This window comes from Macaca mulatta, chromosome 5 (assembly GCF_049350105.2).
Source record: "Macaca mulatta isolate MMU2019108-1 chromosome 5, T2T-MMU8v2.0, whole genome shotgun sequence".
Lineage (NCBI taxonomy): Eukaryota > Metazoa > Chordata > Mammalia > Primates > Cercopithecidae > Macaca > Macaca mulatta.
Window position 1 is genome coordinate 112,486,123 of NC_133410.1, and position 19,737 is coordinate 112,505,859.

Genomic DNA, 19,737 nt, shown 5'->3' on the forward strand with positions numbered 1-19,737 from the left:
CTTTCAGTGCCTAAAACAGTAATTGGCAGAGAGTAGATGCTCATTAAATATTTGCTGAGTGAATGGCAGTTTCTTAATAAGTTTCCTGAGTATAATTCTGCCAGGCTCTCAAGTCAATGTTTGTGATAGTTAATTTTAGGTGTCAACTTGACTGGATTTACAGATCCCCAGAGAGCTGGTAAGCATTATTTCTGGGACATCCGTGAGTGTTTCTGGAAGAGATCGGCATTGGAATCAGTGAACTGGGTAAGGATCTTCACCCGATGTGGGCAGGCACTATCCAATTGGCTGCGGGCCCAGATAAAACACAAAGGCAGAGAAAAGGTGAATTCTCTGTCTTCCAGAACTGGGACATCCATCTTCTCCTGCCCTTGGATACCTGAACTCCAACCAGATTCTCAGGCCTTCTGACTTGGACTGAGCCACACTCCTAGTTTCCCTGGCTCTCCAGCTTGCAGACAGCCTATGGTGGGACTTCTTAGCCTCCCCAGTTGTGTAAGCCAATTCCTCTAATAAACATCCTCTCTCTCTCTCTCTCTCTCTAAATATATATATATATATATTCCTCAACCTTCAATGGGGTTACATCCCAAAATCCCATTGTAAATTGAAAATACCGTCAGTTGAAAAATGTATTTAATATACCTAATTCACTGAACATAGAGCTTAGCCAAGCCTACTTAAATGTGCTCAGAACCCTTGTTAGCCTACAATTAATACAAAGCCTATTTTATAACAAGGTGTTGACTGACTCTTGGTATTTATTGAACAGAGTACACTGAACAGTGACAGTTGTTTACTCGTGATCCCATGGCTGACTGAGAGCTGTGTCGTGACGCCACTGCCCATGATCACAGCAGAGTATTGCTATCTTGTGAAGAGATCAGAATTCAAAGTAAACTTTTCACTGAATGCGTATTGTTCTCACACCATCCTAAAGTTGAAACATCGCAAGTTGAACCATGATAAGTTGGGGACCATCTGTATATATTCTATTGGTTCTGTCTCTCTGGAAAATCCTAAGACAGATTTTGGTACCAGGAGAGGTTCTAGAGGAACAAAATTTTAAGGATGAGTTTCCTGAGTTGGTTTTGGGGTTCCTGGAATTGGCTCTCTAGTCTGATTAGAACTGAAAATGCTAAAGGCTCTACTTTTTATTTTTGAGATGGGGTCCCACTCTTGAACAGGTTGGAGTGCAGTGGCACCATCACAGCTGACTGCAGCCTTGAATACCTGGGCTCAGGCCATCCTCCTGCCTCAGCCCTCCAAATTATTATTTTTTTGGTAGAGATGAGGTCTCACTATGTTGCCCAGGCTGGTCGCAAACTCCTGGTCTCAAGTGCTCCTCCTGCCTCAGTTTCCCAAAGTGTTGGGATTACAGATATGAGTCACTGTGCTCAGTCTGGCTCTTTCAATAGTACAGAGAGCACTGACTGTCCAAGAAATGAACTGTTCATAGAGATATGCAAAATATCTGCATTGGATACTCCTTATCAACCACTTGTTAGAGGTGAGGCACTTAAGTGACTCTGTATATATAATACCTTTTTTTTTTTCCGAAACAGAGTCTTGCTCTGTCGCCCAAGCTGGAGTGCAGTGGCATGATCTTGGCTCACTGCAACCTCTGCCTCCTGGGTTCAAGCGATTCGTCTGCCTCAGCCTCTCGAGTAGCTAGGATTACAGGGATGCACCACCATGCCTGGCTAATTTTTGTTATCTTAGTAGAGATGGGGTTTCACCATGTTGGCCAGGCTGGTCTCGAACTGTCGACCTCATGATCCGCCCACCTTGGCCTCCCTATGTGCTGGAATTACAGGCATGAACCACTGTGCCCGGCCCTGTAATACTTTCAAATATTTATGGAAAACTAAGAAATATACCAATGTTGGTTGGCTGCTCCTAATGTTGTTGGGCAAAGTTATTTAAAAAAAAAAAAAAAAAAAAAAAGAATGACTTCAGGGATTCAAATTCCTGGCTCAAGCTCCACATAAGTAACCTAAGAACTTCTAGGCGTGCCCTGAAAGAGGATCTTCTCTCCTGTAGACATGAGGCTAAAATTGCTGAAAATCAAACACCAGTCTTCATCATTTGATTGATGCAATTGCAAAAGGTGAACTCTGCCTCAGTGTGTCTACTGGTAAAATGAGCCACAGTGACTGGGAGAGTGAGATTCTGTAAGTTGGGATGGGGACGTGTGGGAAGACCCTGTAGCCAGGAACACTGAGCTCCATTTTTCTTCCTTTTCCTTTTCTTTTTTTCAGTTTCACGCTGCTGGCCAGGCTGGAGTACAAAGGCACTCCTGCATTGCCTGAGGAAATAATAATGGCCTCCCCTGAGGCAGCTGCCCAGCAAGACAATGCTGATTCTCCTCTGACCTACCCCCACCAGCCCTCTATGCTCCTAGACCTGACTAGACTCAAGTCCCAGCAGATCCCTAATGTGAGGTACGAAGTGTGGCCCATGAGGAGCTGCGTCACAATCAAAAGAACCACTTGAGTTTTCTAACTTATACAAGCCAAAAAATCTGAGAAAAATGTGTGGGAATAGATATTAAGGGTGTGGGATAATGGTGGCAGCAAAAGGGACACGGCTTATTTGAAGAAATAATGGTCACAAACTTCCCAAATTTGAGGAATAAAACGGACACCCAAATTCAAAAGTTAAAAATATTCTACTAGGCTGGCTACCTGACAACTAGTAGATTTTTAATGACTTTAATGTAGTTTTATCATCCAGGTGAACTTAACCACTACTTTGGGTTACTTTTGTTCGATGGAGCAGCAGACATAAAGAATCAAACCTACAGGTGTGTTAGTGTTTTGTTTGGATAAGGGTGGGAAGCAGAAGACAGACTCTTAAGGTACAGGTCTAGGGGAAAAGATTTTAGGAAGGGATAGTTTCCCCTTAGTCCTAGTTAATTCCTTTGGTGGTATGTTAAGATATGGGAAAAAAATGCACTCCACAGACTTTAAAATACTAGATATGATGCAATCAATAATCTCTCCCTTTGACTGAATCTTACCAAAGAGCCGAGAATGCCTTGAAATCACTTTACCTCTGTTCTATAACCTAATGCAACTTGTTTTAAGTGTTTTTTCAAAGTCATATGGTATAAAAGTAATATCAAATATCCTCTAAAGCCATAGTTCTTAGATTTTTACAGGATCACGGGCCCCTCTAAGAATCTGATAAAACAAAGTATAAACCCTAGTATCCCCTCCCCCAAAATAAATCCACACAAAAAAGTTCACAAAAAATTTCAAAAGTTTTACAGATTACAAGAAGCCCATCCATATATGCTTCATCTATCTGTGGGGACTCCAGGTTTAGAAAACTTTACTTTGATAAAAACTCTGGTACTGTTTCCTTATGTCTACAATGAAGAGGTAGAATAAATGATCTATAGGTTCCTCCAGGCTGGGAGTGAGGGGCAATGAAAAACAAAATCTAATAATAAACCAACCAATTTAGAGAGTTTGTATAGGGATTGGGATAGGTAGGTTACCAGGAATGTGAGAAGGAACTTCTGTGGTTATTACAGCAAAAGGAATGTTAGAACTGGAAAGTTAAGAGGACATAGCCTCCGCTATCCTTTAAGAATTTAAATCCAGAAAGCTTGTGTGTATTTTCATAGCAAAATATTGAGTCAACAAGAGAGACTACCTCACCAAGAAACCATTAACATTGCATAGAAAAGTGGTGATTCAGAACTACTAAACATTTATTGAATGTGTAAGGTATTAAAAATGTTTACAATTTTGTTAATAAAATGTTTTATATTAATGTATGTGTTATGCTTTGGAATATGCTAAGTCATGTAGGTAACTTTACATTCCTTTCAATAACTTTATTCTTTACAAAATATACAAATAAATAAAACAATTCAACTTTTAAAAGTATTACCATATGCAAGAAGAAGAAGGTATTGCTATCACCATTCTAAATTACCACAATGCATTCATTTCCTGTTCCCTTATATTTCAACTCTAGTGGCAAAGTAAAGCCTGAATTGAAATTAAGCTGCACTACGACATCATTACCAGGGACAGACACATAAACAAAGTCATTTCCAAACAAGGAATGCTGGACCTCCAGAGAAGTGACGAAGAGGAGTCTACTGAGTTTTGCACTCAGGCACATCTTTTCCTGAGGAGGCGTGCCAAGGACCTGGCTGAGAATCCACGCTCTCTGCTCCTGCATTTTGTACCTCTGAGAAAGAAAATGGAAACATTCATCCTATTACAAAAATACACAAGAACCAAGCACAGCTGGAAGTGGAAAGGATGTTAAGACAGGAGAGATGTGAACAATGAAAAAGGGCAACATGGTTCATCAGGTTTGGTCATGAAGACGGTGTATTTCACCTTAGAGTTGGAGAATTTGACTCCCCATTTTGTCCTAAAATGAACTATTAGACAAACCATAGTTAAACTGAGAGATAATAAAGTTTTATTTGGAATTCTTCAATTTGAAATTCAAAGTGAATCAAACATGGACTGATTGAGTTTTCTTTCATCCTGTTTCTCAAAATAAATGGTGTGCTAAACAAATAGTATTTTAGAGAATATTTAGTCATCTTTGGAAAGCTTTCTGTGAGCCTTTAAAAAGGACTTTAGCTGCATCTATTTGCTTATAAACAATATTTATTTTATAATTATTATATTTATAAAAGTAAATCTAGTATAACTGGTCTTAGCAATTACCTTAGTTTGTTAAGGTAATTTAGATTACCTTTTATAATTAAAAGTAAAAACTCATATTTACTTTTTAAAAGACTGGTATTAATTCAAGCTGGGACTATCTCATTTAATTCTGAATTGGTCAGTTTTTGATTTATGTATTCTTCTAGGCTACTCTTTTATTTATCTAAAAACAGTACCAGAGAGATCCATACATTTAAAAAGGACTCAAACATTTTTATTTGCAGTTTGATGAATTCACATTATGCATACACCTCTGGCACCAGCAGACAAAACCAAAAGGTGATTACAGCTGGGTGCGGTAGCATGCACCTGTAGTCCTTGATGCTTAGGATTGCTTGAACCTAGGAGTTCAAGGACAGCCTGGGCAACATAGCGAGACAGTTCCATGCAAGTGTTAGCTAGCTAATAGAAGTCCTTAAATGTTTGTTAAATACTATTTCATGAAGAGAATATTTCAAACTTTTCTTATTCCAAATGTTTCTGTGCCTACCTATCTCCCTAAGAACGCTTTTAGACTGTCAACTTGATCTAATTTTGATATAGTTGATGAGAATGGATAGATTTTTTCTTAATCACAAAGTAGAGGTTTATAAACTCTGGCAAATATTGCTAAAGGTTTTAAATGATTTGGCAACTGCCTTTCTTAGTGTACAATTTTGTTGCTTTAGATTTCTACAGTTGCATAACAGGGTACCTCTGGCAGGGTAGGCAGATACACTGTCGCAAAGGGCTGTGCACAATAGATGCTATGTGGTGAGAAAGACTACAAGAAATGCCATGTTACAGTTTCTCCTGCAAGTCCCCCCACTTCTGTGGACAACCTCCATGCAGAGCCGGGGGTGATCCTTGATACCTCCCCACTCCTTTGTTCAATCAGGTGCCTGGTGTTGCTGATTTTACTCCAAAATCTCTCCTGTCGGTCTACTTCTCTCCATCTCTACTCCAAGTCCACACTACATCATGTCTTATTTAGACAACTGTCAAACTCCTGCTCCTACTATTTGCTGGTCACCTTAGAGACGAGGTGATGTTTTCAAAATGTGTGACTCACATTCTCCTGCCATTGCTTAAGATCTTTCAAAGTCTTCCTCTACACAATAAATGAAAAAATTCCTTTATATAATTTATAAAAGTCCAGCATTTCTGGCTCTTAATTCTCTCTTTGGCCTCACTGACTTCACCCACACAAGCTTGTACTCACCGTGCTCTGACCACACCACATTTCTTTCAACTCTTTCCCTGGTCATGTTCCCACCTACCCTAACGCTGTTGCTGTTCCATCTGCCTGAGATGCTTTTCCCTCTGCTCTTTTGTTAAGATAACTCATGTTACCCTTTTAGATCTGATCTCAGTTTCCTTCCTCAATATTCCTCAAATACTTATTATATTCCTCATAGTCTTTTGTAGTTGCACTGCTTGAATTTCACTTTTTTTTTTTTTTAACCACTTGATTACTGTCTATATCTTCCATCAGAACTAAGCTCTATGAAGGGAGGGACCACGTCTGGTTTTGCTTATCAATGTGCCATCAGGATCTAATCCTTAACACATAGAAAGGGCTCAAAACAATTTTGCTGATTGAATAAATGAATAAGTAAATGATTCATCTATTATCTGGCTTGGGTAAAGTAAATGTAATGCTATTGGATATTCTGGTCCATTGAATTGATAAGACTTTTCAGTAAAAGTTGCTTTTTAGGGTAGTATCTTCATGTCCTTGAGAAAGTTGCTTGCCTCTCTTTGGACAAAACTAAGGGCTTAAAGGGTAGACTGAAGACTTCACTTGGGATAAAAGTGAATTGCACTTCATTGCTATGCCTTGGAGAAACCAACTTTCTTACACAGAGTCAGCAAATGAAGCCTGACATTGTAGCTTACTTGACTAAATCACTAATCGACTAATAAGTTTCAACTGTTACCTTCTGATTTTAAAGTAACCAGTATATTTACTTACCTGGACAAAGACCTAAATTTGAGTTATCAAAATAGCGAACTGGATGAGGTGATGGTAAAGACTTTGATCGGCTATCAAAAAACCAAGATTTTGGTGATTCCTTTGGCGTAGGATCATGTAAATTCCGTTCCTTGCATTGAGAGGGTGTAATTTGTTTCTTTTTAGAAGCTGTTCCAGTCACTTTAGGAGACTTCGGAGAATTCTCACAAGTTACTTGTTTGTAAGCCTCTCTTTTAAGTGTTCTTTCCTTCCAAGTTTTGACCTCATTGGAAAGATGCTGATTATTGCTTAAATGTGGGGGAAAAAAAGAGACACTGTAAGACTTCTTGATTCTTAAGATGTATTCACATTTATATTTAAAAATTAAATTGTGATGAAATATATATAACATCAAATATACCATTTTATCACATTTACATTTTAATTTCAACCTCATGCTTCCTGTTTTGACTATTTCCAAAGTTCAGAAAACAAAATGGATCTATATCAATTGAATAATGTAGTAAGTTTCCATGATCATGGAGTCTTGAAAAGAAAGCTCTAAGTACAACATTAGGTTTTCAAATAAATCAATGATATAATCCAGAGTGGCTTATCTATTGATGCTTTGCCACAATAACCTGATAAATTAGTCTCCTGGATAGATGAATCTTTGATGTACCTTTCTTACTGTAAAAGAAAGATTACACTGTGCTTTTCTAGTTACAGTGCTGCTGCTTACAGAAGATGCCACCAGCATTTATCCAGTTCCTCCAGAGACAAACCTGGGAAACAATCCTAGAGACCTCACTCTCTTTCATTTTAACAGTCATCCAAGTCTCTTGATACAATCTCATCCTATCTATCAAATTCACTTCCTTGTTTTTATCCCTATTGGAGCCAAGCTAGTCCATGCTAAAATTATGTTTTGCCTGAATTACCATAAACACATTCTAAGATTGGGTCCCTCCATAATGCTCTAGCAGCCAAAGATGCTATAAGATCTCATCAGGCCACTAGCTTAAAACCCTCCAGTGCAGGTAATCCTGCCATTACATTTAGGATACCACTCCACATTCTTCAAAATGAACTATAAGGGCCCATGTAATCTGAATCCATTTACCTCTGGCACCTTGTCTTGCACTTTATTCTGTCTCATTCTCTACACCCTGGCCACACTGGATGTCTTTCAGTTCCACCAATTAGTTGTTATTCTTCACTCAAAGACCATGAACACGTTGTCCCCTGGCCTAGAAAACTTACCCTTCTTCTCTCATCTAGCCTAATTCCTATTCATTTTTCATATGTATTCTGATATAGGCATACCTTGGAGATATTGCAGGTTTGGTTACAGATCACTGTAATAAAGCAAACTGCAGAAATCTTTTGGGTTCCCAGCGTATATAGTAGAAAGATTAGTGCAATAAAACGAGGTATGCCTGTTTGTTGGCTTCTTGATCAACCAACCCTCTACCCCTAACACCTAGATAATATTGGATTTCTCTTTCATAATATAACCCTTTTATAATCTCCTTTTTGTTTTTGTTTCTTTTTTAATAGCTTTCATGGCAAAGAGTCATTCGTAAAATTATTTAACCCTTTTTTTTCCTACTATATCATAGTAGAGTGCTTGAGGAAAAGATTCTAATCTTCCACTGTGCTAGAAGCCAAATAATTTGTTAGATCTGTTTATAAAGTAAAAAGCCTACAATAATGGATGTAAGGAGTTCCTAAGTAAAGCCTCACTGGCTTGGGTATATGGACTTGTGGTGTATTTCAGCTGCCCCCTCAAAGGTCTTTGTTTCTTCCCTGTTTCTTGGCTTGGTTAGGAATTGTCAGTTGATAGACAGCAAACACTGGAATAGTATACCCATATTCTCATTTTTTAAAAAAGACACTTATTACATGAGCTCTAAAAATTACTGTCCCCATAATGACTGAAGTGTTACCACCTGCAAAAAATATGTGCATATACCATGTCCCTACATATATGTAATAGCCATAAGCATAATATCTGTATCATGTAAGCAGATCTTACCTTAACAAGTCATTCTTTTGCTTTATTAGCTGTTCATTTTGCTGCTTTAACTTAGAAATTTCCTTTTCTAGCCTTATATGTTCACTTTTCAAAATAAGAGCTTTTGTGTTTTGTACAATGCCGCTGCCACCTCCACAAGTTAAGGGTTTATTTGAAGGCTGAGAATCAGTATGTTCTGATATCACTGTGGGAGGAAAATACACAAATAGGTGATAATTTTAATTGTCTCCAAAGTTCAAAATAAAGGAAATACTATTAAGTACAATAAGCCATTATAGAGACCAAAACACCTCAAGTCTTGTTTCCCTGGAAGTCACCCTTGACTTCAGCCTTCTACTATACTCCCTCTGTTTATTTGACCAACCATCAATTCTATGCCTCTAGAATCCTCCTCCACCAATTTCACTAACATATCCCGATCACCAAGATCTTTCACCTGGACTGCAGCAATAGCAATCCTCTCCACTTACAGCTGTCCTTTGTTGATCTATATTTTCCCCTGGAGGGCTTGTTACAACACAGTGCATGTATGGCGGGGAGGTGAGGTAGGGTGAGAGGGCCACCCTGTCATTCAGTGCATTGTATATATTCAATACATACTATTAACTAAATATATGTTAGGATAATATTGAAGCACATATTAAATATTCTACACTATGTGTGTAAAGAGACTGTTTTGTAAATTGTAGGCAAAGTTGCATAAAAATGTGAGATAGTTATGAAGTGGATTAATCCATTAGGTCACTGGGAATTCACAAAAGAGGGATAGTGTGTGTGTGTGTAGGGCAATTCTTGATATCTATTTTATTTTGAATTCATCTACACTATGTACCTGAAAGTCATCTACAAATCAAGAATAATTATCCTCAACCTTCTGAAACAAAGAATCCTCACTTCTGTTTTTAGCTCTTTAAGTTTCTTGGTAGGTGCTGTGGTTATCCTGTAACAGACACTAGGGAAGTTTAAGCTACAATAGGTACTAGACAACACCTTAACACCTTTAGCACCATTTTTTGTTTTTTTTGAAATGATACAATAATACAAGCAAAACAAGCAGATATCTTGTTTTGCTTAGTATTTGAAATTTTCAATGTGCTTTTACCCACAACTTTTGGTTTGATCTTTATGTATGTGTGTGTGTGCGTGCATGCATATAAATAAGTGTATATGTATATATGCTTTTTAAAAAAAGACACTTATTACATGAGCTCTAAAAATTACTTTCCCCATAATGACTGAAGTGTTACCACCTGCCAAAAATATGTGCATATACCATGTCCATATATATGTGTGCGTTTAACTATATATGTGTGCGTGTGCGTATATATATGTATATACACTTATATATATCCTGTAACATGTAATATATGGAATTCTATATATTCTTTATGTATTATATACAAGTAATATATATTGCACATTGAAAATTCCAAATACTAAGCAAAACAAGATATCTGCTTGTATTATATACACTTATATATAAGTATATACACTTATATATACATGTGCATGCACAAATATGTATACTTATATATGTATATATGTATATACTTATATATACTTATACATACATATACTTACATATACATGTAGTTATACTATACTTATAAGTATACTTATGTATAAGTATATATACATATATACATATATACACTTATAAGTATACATACACATACATACATATATACACTTATATATACACATACATATATACACTTATAAGTACATATACACATATAAGTACATATACACATATGTATATAAGTGTATATAAAAGTGTATAAGTGTGTATAAAAGTGCATATATAAGTGTATATGCACTTACAGGTATATAGAAGTGTGTATATATACTTAAGGATATGTAAGTATATATATGCTTGTAAGTATATATAGGTGTATATATAAGTATATATGTATATATGTGTGTATATATACTTATGAGTATATATTAGTGTGCATATATATAAGTATATATTAGAAAATCCTTCACAGCAGTTCTGTTTATTCTGTTTATTCTCCTGTAAAAAAGTATATATAAGGAGGCATTAGGAGATATACCTAATGTAAATGACGAGTTAATGGGTGCAGCACACCAACATGGCACACGTATACATATGTAACCTGCACATTGTGCCCATGTACCCTAGAACATAAAGTATAATAACAAAAAAAGAAAGTGAAAAGACAACCACAGAAATGAGATAAAATATTGTCACATCATATATCTTGTATGTGACCTCCATCCAAAATACATAAAGAATTCTTACTAAATAATAAAAAGACAACCAAATAAAAAAAGTATATGAGTATACTCACATATACATTTAAGTATATATACACTCACATATACATATAAGTATATATACTCACACATACATATAAGTACATAGTATATATACTCACATATACTTGTAAATATATACTATAAGTATATATATAAGCATATATATATACGCCTATAAGTTAGATGATCAGGTGCTAACCCCACGATTTCACATAGCCATTGAGATCTGCACCTGACTTAGTTCAGTACTTGTTCTACTGCACAGCTATCTCAAGTACTGTTAAAGCATTCTTTCTTTTCAAATGGGACTGACAGAATATGAAAAAAGGTAGTTTGAGGAATGCATATATATTGAGAAATTTGACCAACAGATCTAAAAAGCGTATCTCAGATAAATTTCAAAGACCTTTGCAAGTAAATATTAACTTGGTATTTTTAGTTTCAAGAACAAACAGAATAGTATTTATTTTTACTGCACACCAATTATAACTTATGAAATGTATACACTTAAAATCTATGAAGACGTGTTTCATTTTATTGGGAAGCATAATTCTACACTGATACAGTATAAGTCATTCCTTTATTGCCTGAAGGTATCTTCACTAATAGGCAAAGATTTGACAATACAAAAGTACAGTTAATATTTTTCAAGAATCTATAATGGATAAGCATCTAAGATTACAACAAACTAAGATGTCACAAGATATTTGGAAACACGGTTCCAATAAATTCATTTAAAAATACATTGGTGGTCAACTTCTGTTTATTCTCGACTGTCACATACTACATAATATTAGTCTTCAAAGTCTGTTGTGTGTTGAGAAGTAAAATTTAAAAGATCTGAAAATATCTGCATTTTCTACTTACTTGAGGTATCTTGGGCCTGTTGACTTCTTCTGAGATTTTCTCTCAATAGCCGTATGACTTCCTTTTGATATTCTACAGTGGCTTTTGTAGCACTGATTCTAACAAAAACAATAAAAAGATGTAAAAAGTTCAGCAACTAATTTTTTACAGGAGAATAAACAGAGCTGCTGTGAAGGATTTTCTAATACATCACATTGACGTAATGCCTGTAAGTGGCAGTAGATAAGCCCTCATGATACCTCTCTGGTGCCATGTGCCTTATGGCATTAATGCCATAAAATTAGAAGCATTCTGCTCGGGTGCAGGGACAGTCTGGTTTTCTTATATTGAGAAACCCCAGTTCTTTTGAAGCTTCTGGAGGCCTAATTCATTGGATATTGAACAAAATTAAAACTACCTAATTATTTTTTACCATGGGGTCCTAGAAATATCTTGAAGGTATAAGGAGCATGAAAGAGAAAGTGCAGCTTTATTGCTGTATGGTCAGGAAAGCAAACCCTGACTGCAGCTCTGGTCTAAGATGCTACAAAGGTCAAATTCTGATCACTGTTCTCTGATAGAAAGAGGTATTTTATGAGAGTTGCTAGTTTAGGCATTAATCAGCAACGATAAATTATGACTTTCTGCCTTTCTTAATGACTATGAATGTATCTGTATCTGCTGACCCTATTCTTTTTTTTTTTTTTTTTTTGAGATGAAGTCTCACTCTTGTTCCCCAGGCTGGAGTGCAATGGCATAATCTCAGCTCATTGCAACCTCTGCCTCCCGAGTTCAAGCGATTCTCCTGCCTCAGCCTGCCGAGTAGCTGTGGTTACAGGCACCTGCCACCATGCCCGACTAATTTTTGTATTTTTAATAGAGACAGGGTTTCACCATGTTGGCCAGGCTGGTCTCAAACTCCTGACCTCAGGTGATCTGCCTGCCTTGGCCTCCCAAAGTACTGGGACTACAGGCGTGAGCCACTGCACCCGGCCCTGCTGACCCTATTCTACAAGTAAAATTGTTTTTATAATTGAGAATCTAATAGATTTATGTTTCACTAAAACCAATAGGCTGCTTAGAGAGCATGAAAATTCCGAGTTACTTCCTGGGCAAAATAAGAGATCATTAAATATTTATTCAAGATCCTTAGGAAGAATGAAAAGTGTTACAAGACAGGAAGCATCTTAACAAATCCTCTAATATAAAACTTTCTTTACTGATTATGAATGCGAGGACCAGAGAGAATAAACAGTATAAGGTGATGCATTAGTAAGTGAGAACGTATTTCATTTTTTTTTTTGAGTCTTAAAATCTATGGATGTTTATACTTTTTAAAGAAGAGCAGTAACAATGTTTTCATAAATTTTATTTTAAAAATTTAACTAATGAAAAGTATATGTAGTTTAGGAAGAAAAGCTATTAAAATAACATTAAATTAAGACAAATACGTACTCCTTTTCAAATTCTTTGGCATTTTTCATTTTCTCTAGGTCTATTTTCACAAGCTTCGTTTTGAGATCTTCAATTTCTTCTTTATACGGCTTAGCTCCTAAAGCAACTTTGTCCTATTTTTTTTTTTTAGAGAAAATAAAAATAATTATTAGAGGAGCTTCAATTTCTCCAATTTTAAAGAATGGTTAGCTGTCTTTGCTCTAATTAAGGACATTTTAAAATAGCAAACAATTCCAAATATATGAAAAAGCATCAATTTTAACTGAATAACTAGATATTGATATGAAGTCTATTTGAAGCTAATAAGCAATTAGAAACACGATTTTCGCAATTAGAAACATGATTTTTGGCCGGGCGCGGTGGCTCAAGCCTGTAATCCCAGCACTTTGGGAGGCCGAGATGGGCGGATCATGAGGTCAGGAGATCGAGACCATCCTGGCTAACACGGTGAAACCCCGTCTCTACTAAAAAATACAAAAAACTAGCCGGGCGAGGTGCCAGGCGCCTGTAGTCCCAGCTACTCCGGAGGCTGAGGCAGGAAAATGGCGTAAACCCGGGAGGCGGAGCTTGCAGTGAGCTGAGATCCGGCCACTGCACTCCAGCCTGGGCGACAGAGCAAGACTCCGTCTCAAAAAAAAAAAAAAAAAGAAACATGATTTTTATTTCTTAAAATAAATATATTTTTTTCAATTGAAAATACCTACAAAATGAAAAAAGTTGGAAATAATGAAAAGGCCACTGGAAAAAGGTAAATCAGAAAACGAAACAGTGATGTAAACATCAAACTAGAACTAAATTCAGGCCACAAAACAGAGCATTACTAGTTATATTTTGTACTGAAACATAGTTCCATCCAGTGATACAAAACACTATATTTGACAGCAGCAGTTTTAGTTTCCAGAAAAATGGAATGGAAAACACTGGGAGTTCCTACATACCCAGTGTCCCCTATTCCTTTTTCCCCATATTAACCTCATGTATTAGTATGGCACATGTTATAAGTGATGAATATTGATACATTATTAAGATCTATAATTTCCATGACAGTTTATTTGTATTGTTCATTCGGTGGGTTTTGACAAATGTAAAATGGCACATGTCCATCATTACAGTATCATACAGAATAGTTTCACTGTCCTAAAAAACCCTGTGCTCTGCCTATTCATCCCTCTCTTCTGCATTATCCCTGGTAACTTTATTTTTTTTTTACTGTCTCTTAGTTTTGCCTTTCTAAAAATGTCATATACTTGAAATCATACAGTATGTAGCCTTTTCAGATTGGCTTCTTCCACTAAGCAATGTGTACTAAAGGTCCTATCATTCCTTTCTTTTTTTTTTTTTTTAAGACAAAGTTTTGCTCTTGTCGTCTGGGCTGGGGTGCAGTGGTGCGATCTTGGCTCACTGCAACCTTCGCCTCCTGGGTTCAAGCGATTCTCCTGCCTCAGCCCCCTGAGTAGGTGGGATTACAGGCACTCACCACCATGCCTGGCTACTTTTTTTGTATTTTTAGTAGAGACAGGGTTTGCCATGTCGGGGAGGCTGGTCTTGAAATCCTGATCTCAGGTGATCTGCCTGCCTTGGCCTCCCAAAGTGCTGGGATTACAGGCGTGAGTCACTGCACCCGGCCCTCTCATTTAATTGCTGAAAACTATTCCATTGTATGAATGTACCAGTTTATCCATTTACCCACTGAAAGACAGCTTGGGTGTGTCTAAGTCTTAGCAATTATGAACACAGCTGCTATTAACATACACATGCGGCCTTTTGTGTGTACATACATTCTCAGCTCATCTGAGTAAATACCAAGGAATACAACTGCTCAATCATACAAGTATGCTTAGTTTTGTAAGAAACTGCCAAACCATCTTCCACAGTGGCTGTAGCATTTTGCATGTCCACCAGCAATTAGTAAGAATTCCTTCTGCTCCATACACCAGCATTTGGTGTTCTCGGTGTTTTGGATTTTGGCTATTCTGGTAGGTTTGTAATTGTCTATTATTTTAATCTGTGATTCTCTAATGACATATGATATGAAGCATCTTTTCATATGGTTATTTGTCATCTGGGTCTTTTGCCAATTAAAAGATTGACTGGTTGTTTCTTATAGTTGGTTTTAAGAGTTCTTTGTCTATTTTGTATAACATTCCTTCACCAGATTCATCTTTTGTATATAGTTTCTGCCAGTCTGTGGCTTCTCTTTATTCTCTGGACAGCGTCTTTTGCAAAGCAGAAGTTTGTCTCAATAAAATCCAACTTACCAGTTTTTTTCTTTATGGATTGTACTTCTTGTATTATATCTAAAAAAATTGCCAAACCCAAGGTCACTTAGAACTGCTATGTCATCTTGAGTTTTCTAGTTTCGCATTTTACATTTATGTCTATGATCTATTTTGAGTTAATTTTTGTGAAAAGTATAAGTTCTTTGTCTTTTTTTTTTTGCTTGCGGATGGATATTTAGTTATCTAGCATCATTAGTTGATCAGACTATCCTTTTCCCATTGAGAAGCCTTTGTTTCCATCTCTCCCAGAATAGAAATGAGAGTTCTGAAAACAGCTTACAGGGTCTTTATGATCTGGTCCTCGGCTACTTCTCACCTTACTTTCTACCTCTATCCTCTTGCTCATTCTGCTCTGGATGTACTACCTTGCTTGTTGTTTTCAGTTTGCTATTTCCTTTGCCTGGAACATTTCTCCCTGGCCACACAGTTTGCCCTATCACTTCCTTCAGATCATCTTACTGGTGTGACATTCCTCAACTCCCCTATATACAATCATCTCTCTTCCCACACATGTCCACCTTCACCCAGAACCATGTACCCCCTTGTCTGGCTTAATTTTTTTCCATTTCACTTTTCACCACTTGAGATATAATATACTTCTTAATATATATAACATATATAACAATATACCTTCTATATTTTACATTTTAAGTTAATATTCTGTCTCCTTCAACTAGAATGTAAGTTCTTTGCTGGCATGGGCTTTGTTTTTTCACTGGCCTCTAGAACAGTGAGTGACACATAGCTGGTGCTCAGCAAATATTTGTGGAATGAATAAAAATTGTGATCAATTATTTGTAATATTAAAAAATTACAACATTCTAAAACTTTATAGTTGAATTTTTTAGTTTCCAGCTATAACAATAATTGTCAAAAAAAATTAATTTTTCCTTTTGCCTCTCTACTCATGTCTCACTGAATAGACCAGAATTTTTAGAACAATGTTAAATATGAATAAAGCAGGCATTCTTGACGTGTTCCTAATTTTAACTGGAGTGAAAAGACACTGGAGCAGAACAGCAAATTTAAATATGCCAATTCGGATCAGACTCGAGTAGAAGAAATGTGAGAAGTGGCTGGAACTAAAACAAAAGGGAGTAGTGATTAATGAGTGTGTGATTTGTCTAATGACATTCAAGTTGAAAAACGTTTAAATTATGGTTTTTCCCCCCAAAACAGGTCAGATTCAGCCCATGGGACATCAGGTGGGACTCAGTAACAGGGGCAGTAAGTAGAAAGAAAAGAATTTAAAAATATACTTATCTAACAGTATTATATATTTTGATATACATTTTTTTTGAAAAATGAAAAAAATATACACTTTAAACTGTAAACATGTATGTCTTTTAAAAATTATTTTTCCAACATAATAAAAATAACATTTTACATGACAATACGCTCCTACATTTCACTTATAAGTTAAGTTGCTTCTGCATGAGTATTGAACTTCAGACACACATAGGTAGTAGGAAGTTGTCGTGAGATGGAAGAACAGAGCACCAAGAGATTTGCTGAATTCAATATGCTAAACAAACAAACAATTTTTATTTTTATGTTTAAGTTACCTGAAGTACTTGAATTGTCTCTTTTGTTGTTTCCAGGCATTTATTTGATTCATTAACTTTGGCTTGAAGTTTTGCTATCATGTCATTAGTCACCTCAAGTTCTTTCTGCATCTTTATAATCTCGCTTTCCTTATGCATAGCACTTTCTTTAGCTTCATGTAGTGAATTTTCCAGTTCTCGAATTTTCTATTAGAAAAAGCACACATTCATAAGCTCTATCATCAAGACAGAATCACAGTATACAAATTTGAGACAGAGATGATCATATTTAGGTATTGTTAACTTTTCACAGATTATATTAACAAAGAGAGGCCAAACATCATTCAATCTATAGACATGTTATTTCCCTCATTTAGATGATGATTTTTGGATTGAAAATGTCAAAGGTTTATATTATAATCTGTCTGCAAATTCTTAAAACATGCAGTTAAAAACAGCACAGTGGTTATGTGATTTATTAGTCAGCATAGTGCTAAGCATATTAAACAGGCACTCATATTTTAAATGAACACTACTTAAACAAACGACATTTGTTAATTGACTCTCTAAAGTAATATATATAACTTATCTTTCCCTTTACTTTTATTAATTTTTATTTATTTATTTTTTTTGGAGATGGAGTTTTGCTCCGTTGCCCAGGCTGGAATGCAGTGGCACAATCTCGGCTCTCTGCACTCCACCTCCTGGATTCCAGTGATTGTCCTGCCTCAGCCTTCCGAGTAGCTGGGACTACAGGTGTGTGCCACTACGCCTGGCTAATTTTTGTACTTTTAGTAGAGATGGGGTTTCACCACGTTGGCCAGGCCAGTATTGAATTCCTGACCTCAGGTGATCTGCCTGCCTTGGCCTCCCAAAGTGCTGGGATTACAGGCATGAACCACCATGCCCACCCTTATTAATCTTAAATAGAAAAACACAAATATGTAGAAAAAAATTCAAAGACATATAATGCAGAGTAAGCCTCCCCTTCTCAGACCCCAAGTTGACCCTGAAGCAATCACTACTAAACTTTTTCAAGTGTATTCTTCCAGAAATTTTCTATCTACAACCAAATATACATGAATATAGTTTCTAAAAATAGTATACACACAATATACTAAATATAGTTCTGCTTTATTTTAAAACTTGAGAACATATTTTTTCCAGATCTTTCCATTATCAACACATAGATCGCTCCTATTTTTTGTCTTCATGGACATATAGAATCTCTTTTCATAGAGGTATCACATTATTCACACGTACACACCACACTTTTTTTTTTTTTTTTGGGCAAAATGTCTGGATTTTTGGGGGCCCATTTAGAATTCATTTTTGTTTAATGAGTGAGACAGGAATCCAGTCTTATTTTTTTCCAGTTGGCTATCCTGTTGTATCAAAATCATGCATTCAGCAAACCATCTTTTCTTTCTTTTCTGTTTTTTTTTTTGAGAGTGTCTCACTCTGTTGCCTAGGCTGGTGTGCAGTGGCATGATCATGGCTCACTGCAGTTTCGATCTCCCAGGCTCAAGTAATCCTCCCAGCTAAGCCTCCCAAGTAGCTGAGACTACAGGTGGACGCCACTGCACCTGGATAACATATTTAAAAAACACTTTTTTTTTGTAGAGACAGGGCCTTACTATGTTGTCCAAGCTCATCTTAAACTCCTAGGCTCAAGTAATCCTCCAACCTTGGCCTCCCAAAGTACTGGGATTACAGACTCACACACCTGGCCAAGTAAACCATCCTTTTTTCCACTGAATTGAATGTTACTGTTATCATACACCTGTACTACATTCTGATACTTAATTGGGTATATTTCTGAACTCTCTATTCTGTTCCACTGCTCTACTTGTCCATTCTTGCACCAAACTTGCCTAATGATAGTAGCATATATTTTATTATCTGCTAGACTATTTTCTTGGGTCATTGAAGATTGACCAACTTTCCTTTTGTTTCTTTAAATTATTATTTTGGTAGATGGATTTCATCTTTCCTCTATTTTATCTGTACCAGCTGACTGAGGTCTGTAATGCCCTACAAATCAAAACACTGTATACTAGTGATCTAGTTTTCATTAAGCTGGTGGTTGATGTTTTATCGTAAGTTTTTGGTGAAAAATGATAAATTTTAATTTACCATTGGGATCCCTACAAAGTCGTTTTGTATGCTAACACAATATAACATTTTGCAATGTTGTTAGACTCCTGAGTAAGGGTAGTTAATAAGGTAATTTGATTATTCAAATAATGTACTGGTTCTTAGATACAAGTTAATCTGCATAACAATCTTGTTATATTTTTAACCTCATATTTTTATTGTGATTACAACATGAAGCAATATTAAATATGCTGGTGATAATAAGAGAAAAGTTAAATTGCTATTTCTCTCCAAGCGAATATTTGTTCTGCATACGGACATAGATCACAGTTCAATAGAAAGTCACATGATTTGGAAAACTTTCATGGTAATTGTACCTTAAGCGGTAGTAACTTAAACTATATTTTATGAATTTAATAATCAAATGAAGTTACAATTTATGTTTTATAATAGTATCTTACATAATGTCTAGCTTTATAATTAGTTTAGTTAAATGATAGCCAGAGTAGAACTACTAGTAAAAATCAAGCCCATTACTTACAAAAATAAATGTATTCAT

At 36.1% G+C, this 19,737-nt stretch overlaps 1 protein-coding gene across 7 annotated transcripts in view; it reads right to left on the reverse strand.

The window, feature by feature from the left end:
• Positions 1 to 3,699: 3,699 nt before the first annotated feature.
• The window catches only part of CENPE (centromere protein E), an 87,486-nt gene continuing 71,448 nt past the window's right edge, over positions 3,700 to 19,737 (reverse strand). For all 7 annotated transcript variants that reach the window (XM_015138903.3, XM_078002041.1, XM_078002043.1 and 4 more), the window contains 6 exons: positions 17,103 to 17,288; positions 13,259 to 13,371; positions 11,825 to 11,922; positions 8,675 to 8,858; positions 6,658 to 6,944; positions 3,700 to 4,209 (listed from right to left, as the gene is read on the reverse strand). In XM_015138903.3, coding sequence (XP_014994389.3) covers positions 4,115 to 4,209; positions 6,658 to 6,944; positions 8,675 to 8,858; positions 11,825 to 11,922; positions 13,259 to 13,371; positions 17,103 to 17,288 — 963 coding nt within the window. In that variant the 3' untranslated portion in view covers positions 3,700 to 4,114. The remainder of the gene's footprint in view (positions 4,210 to 6,657; positions 6,945 to 8,674; positions 8,859 to 11,824; positions 11,923 to 13,258; positions 13,372 to 17,102; positions 17,289 to 19,737) is intronic.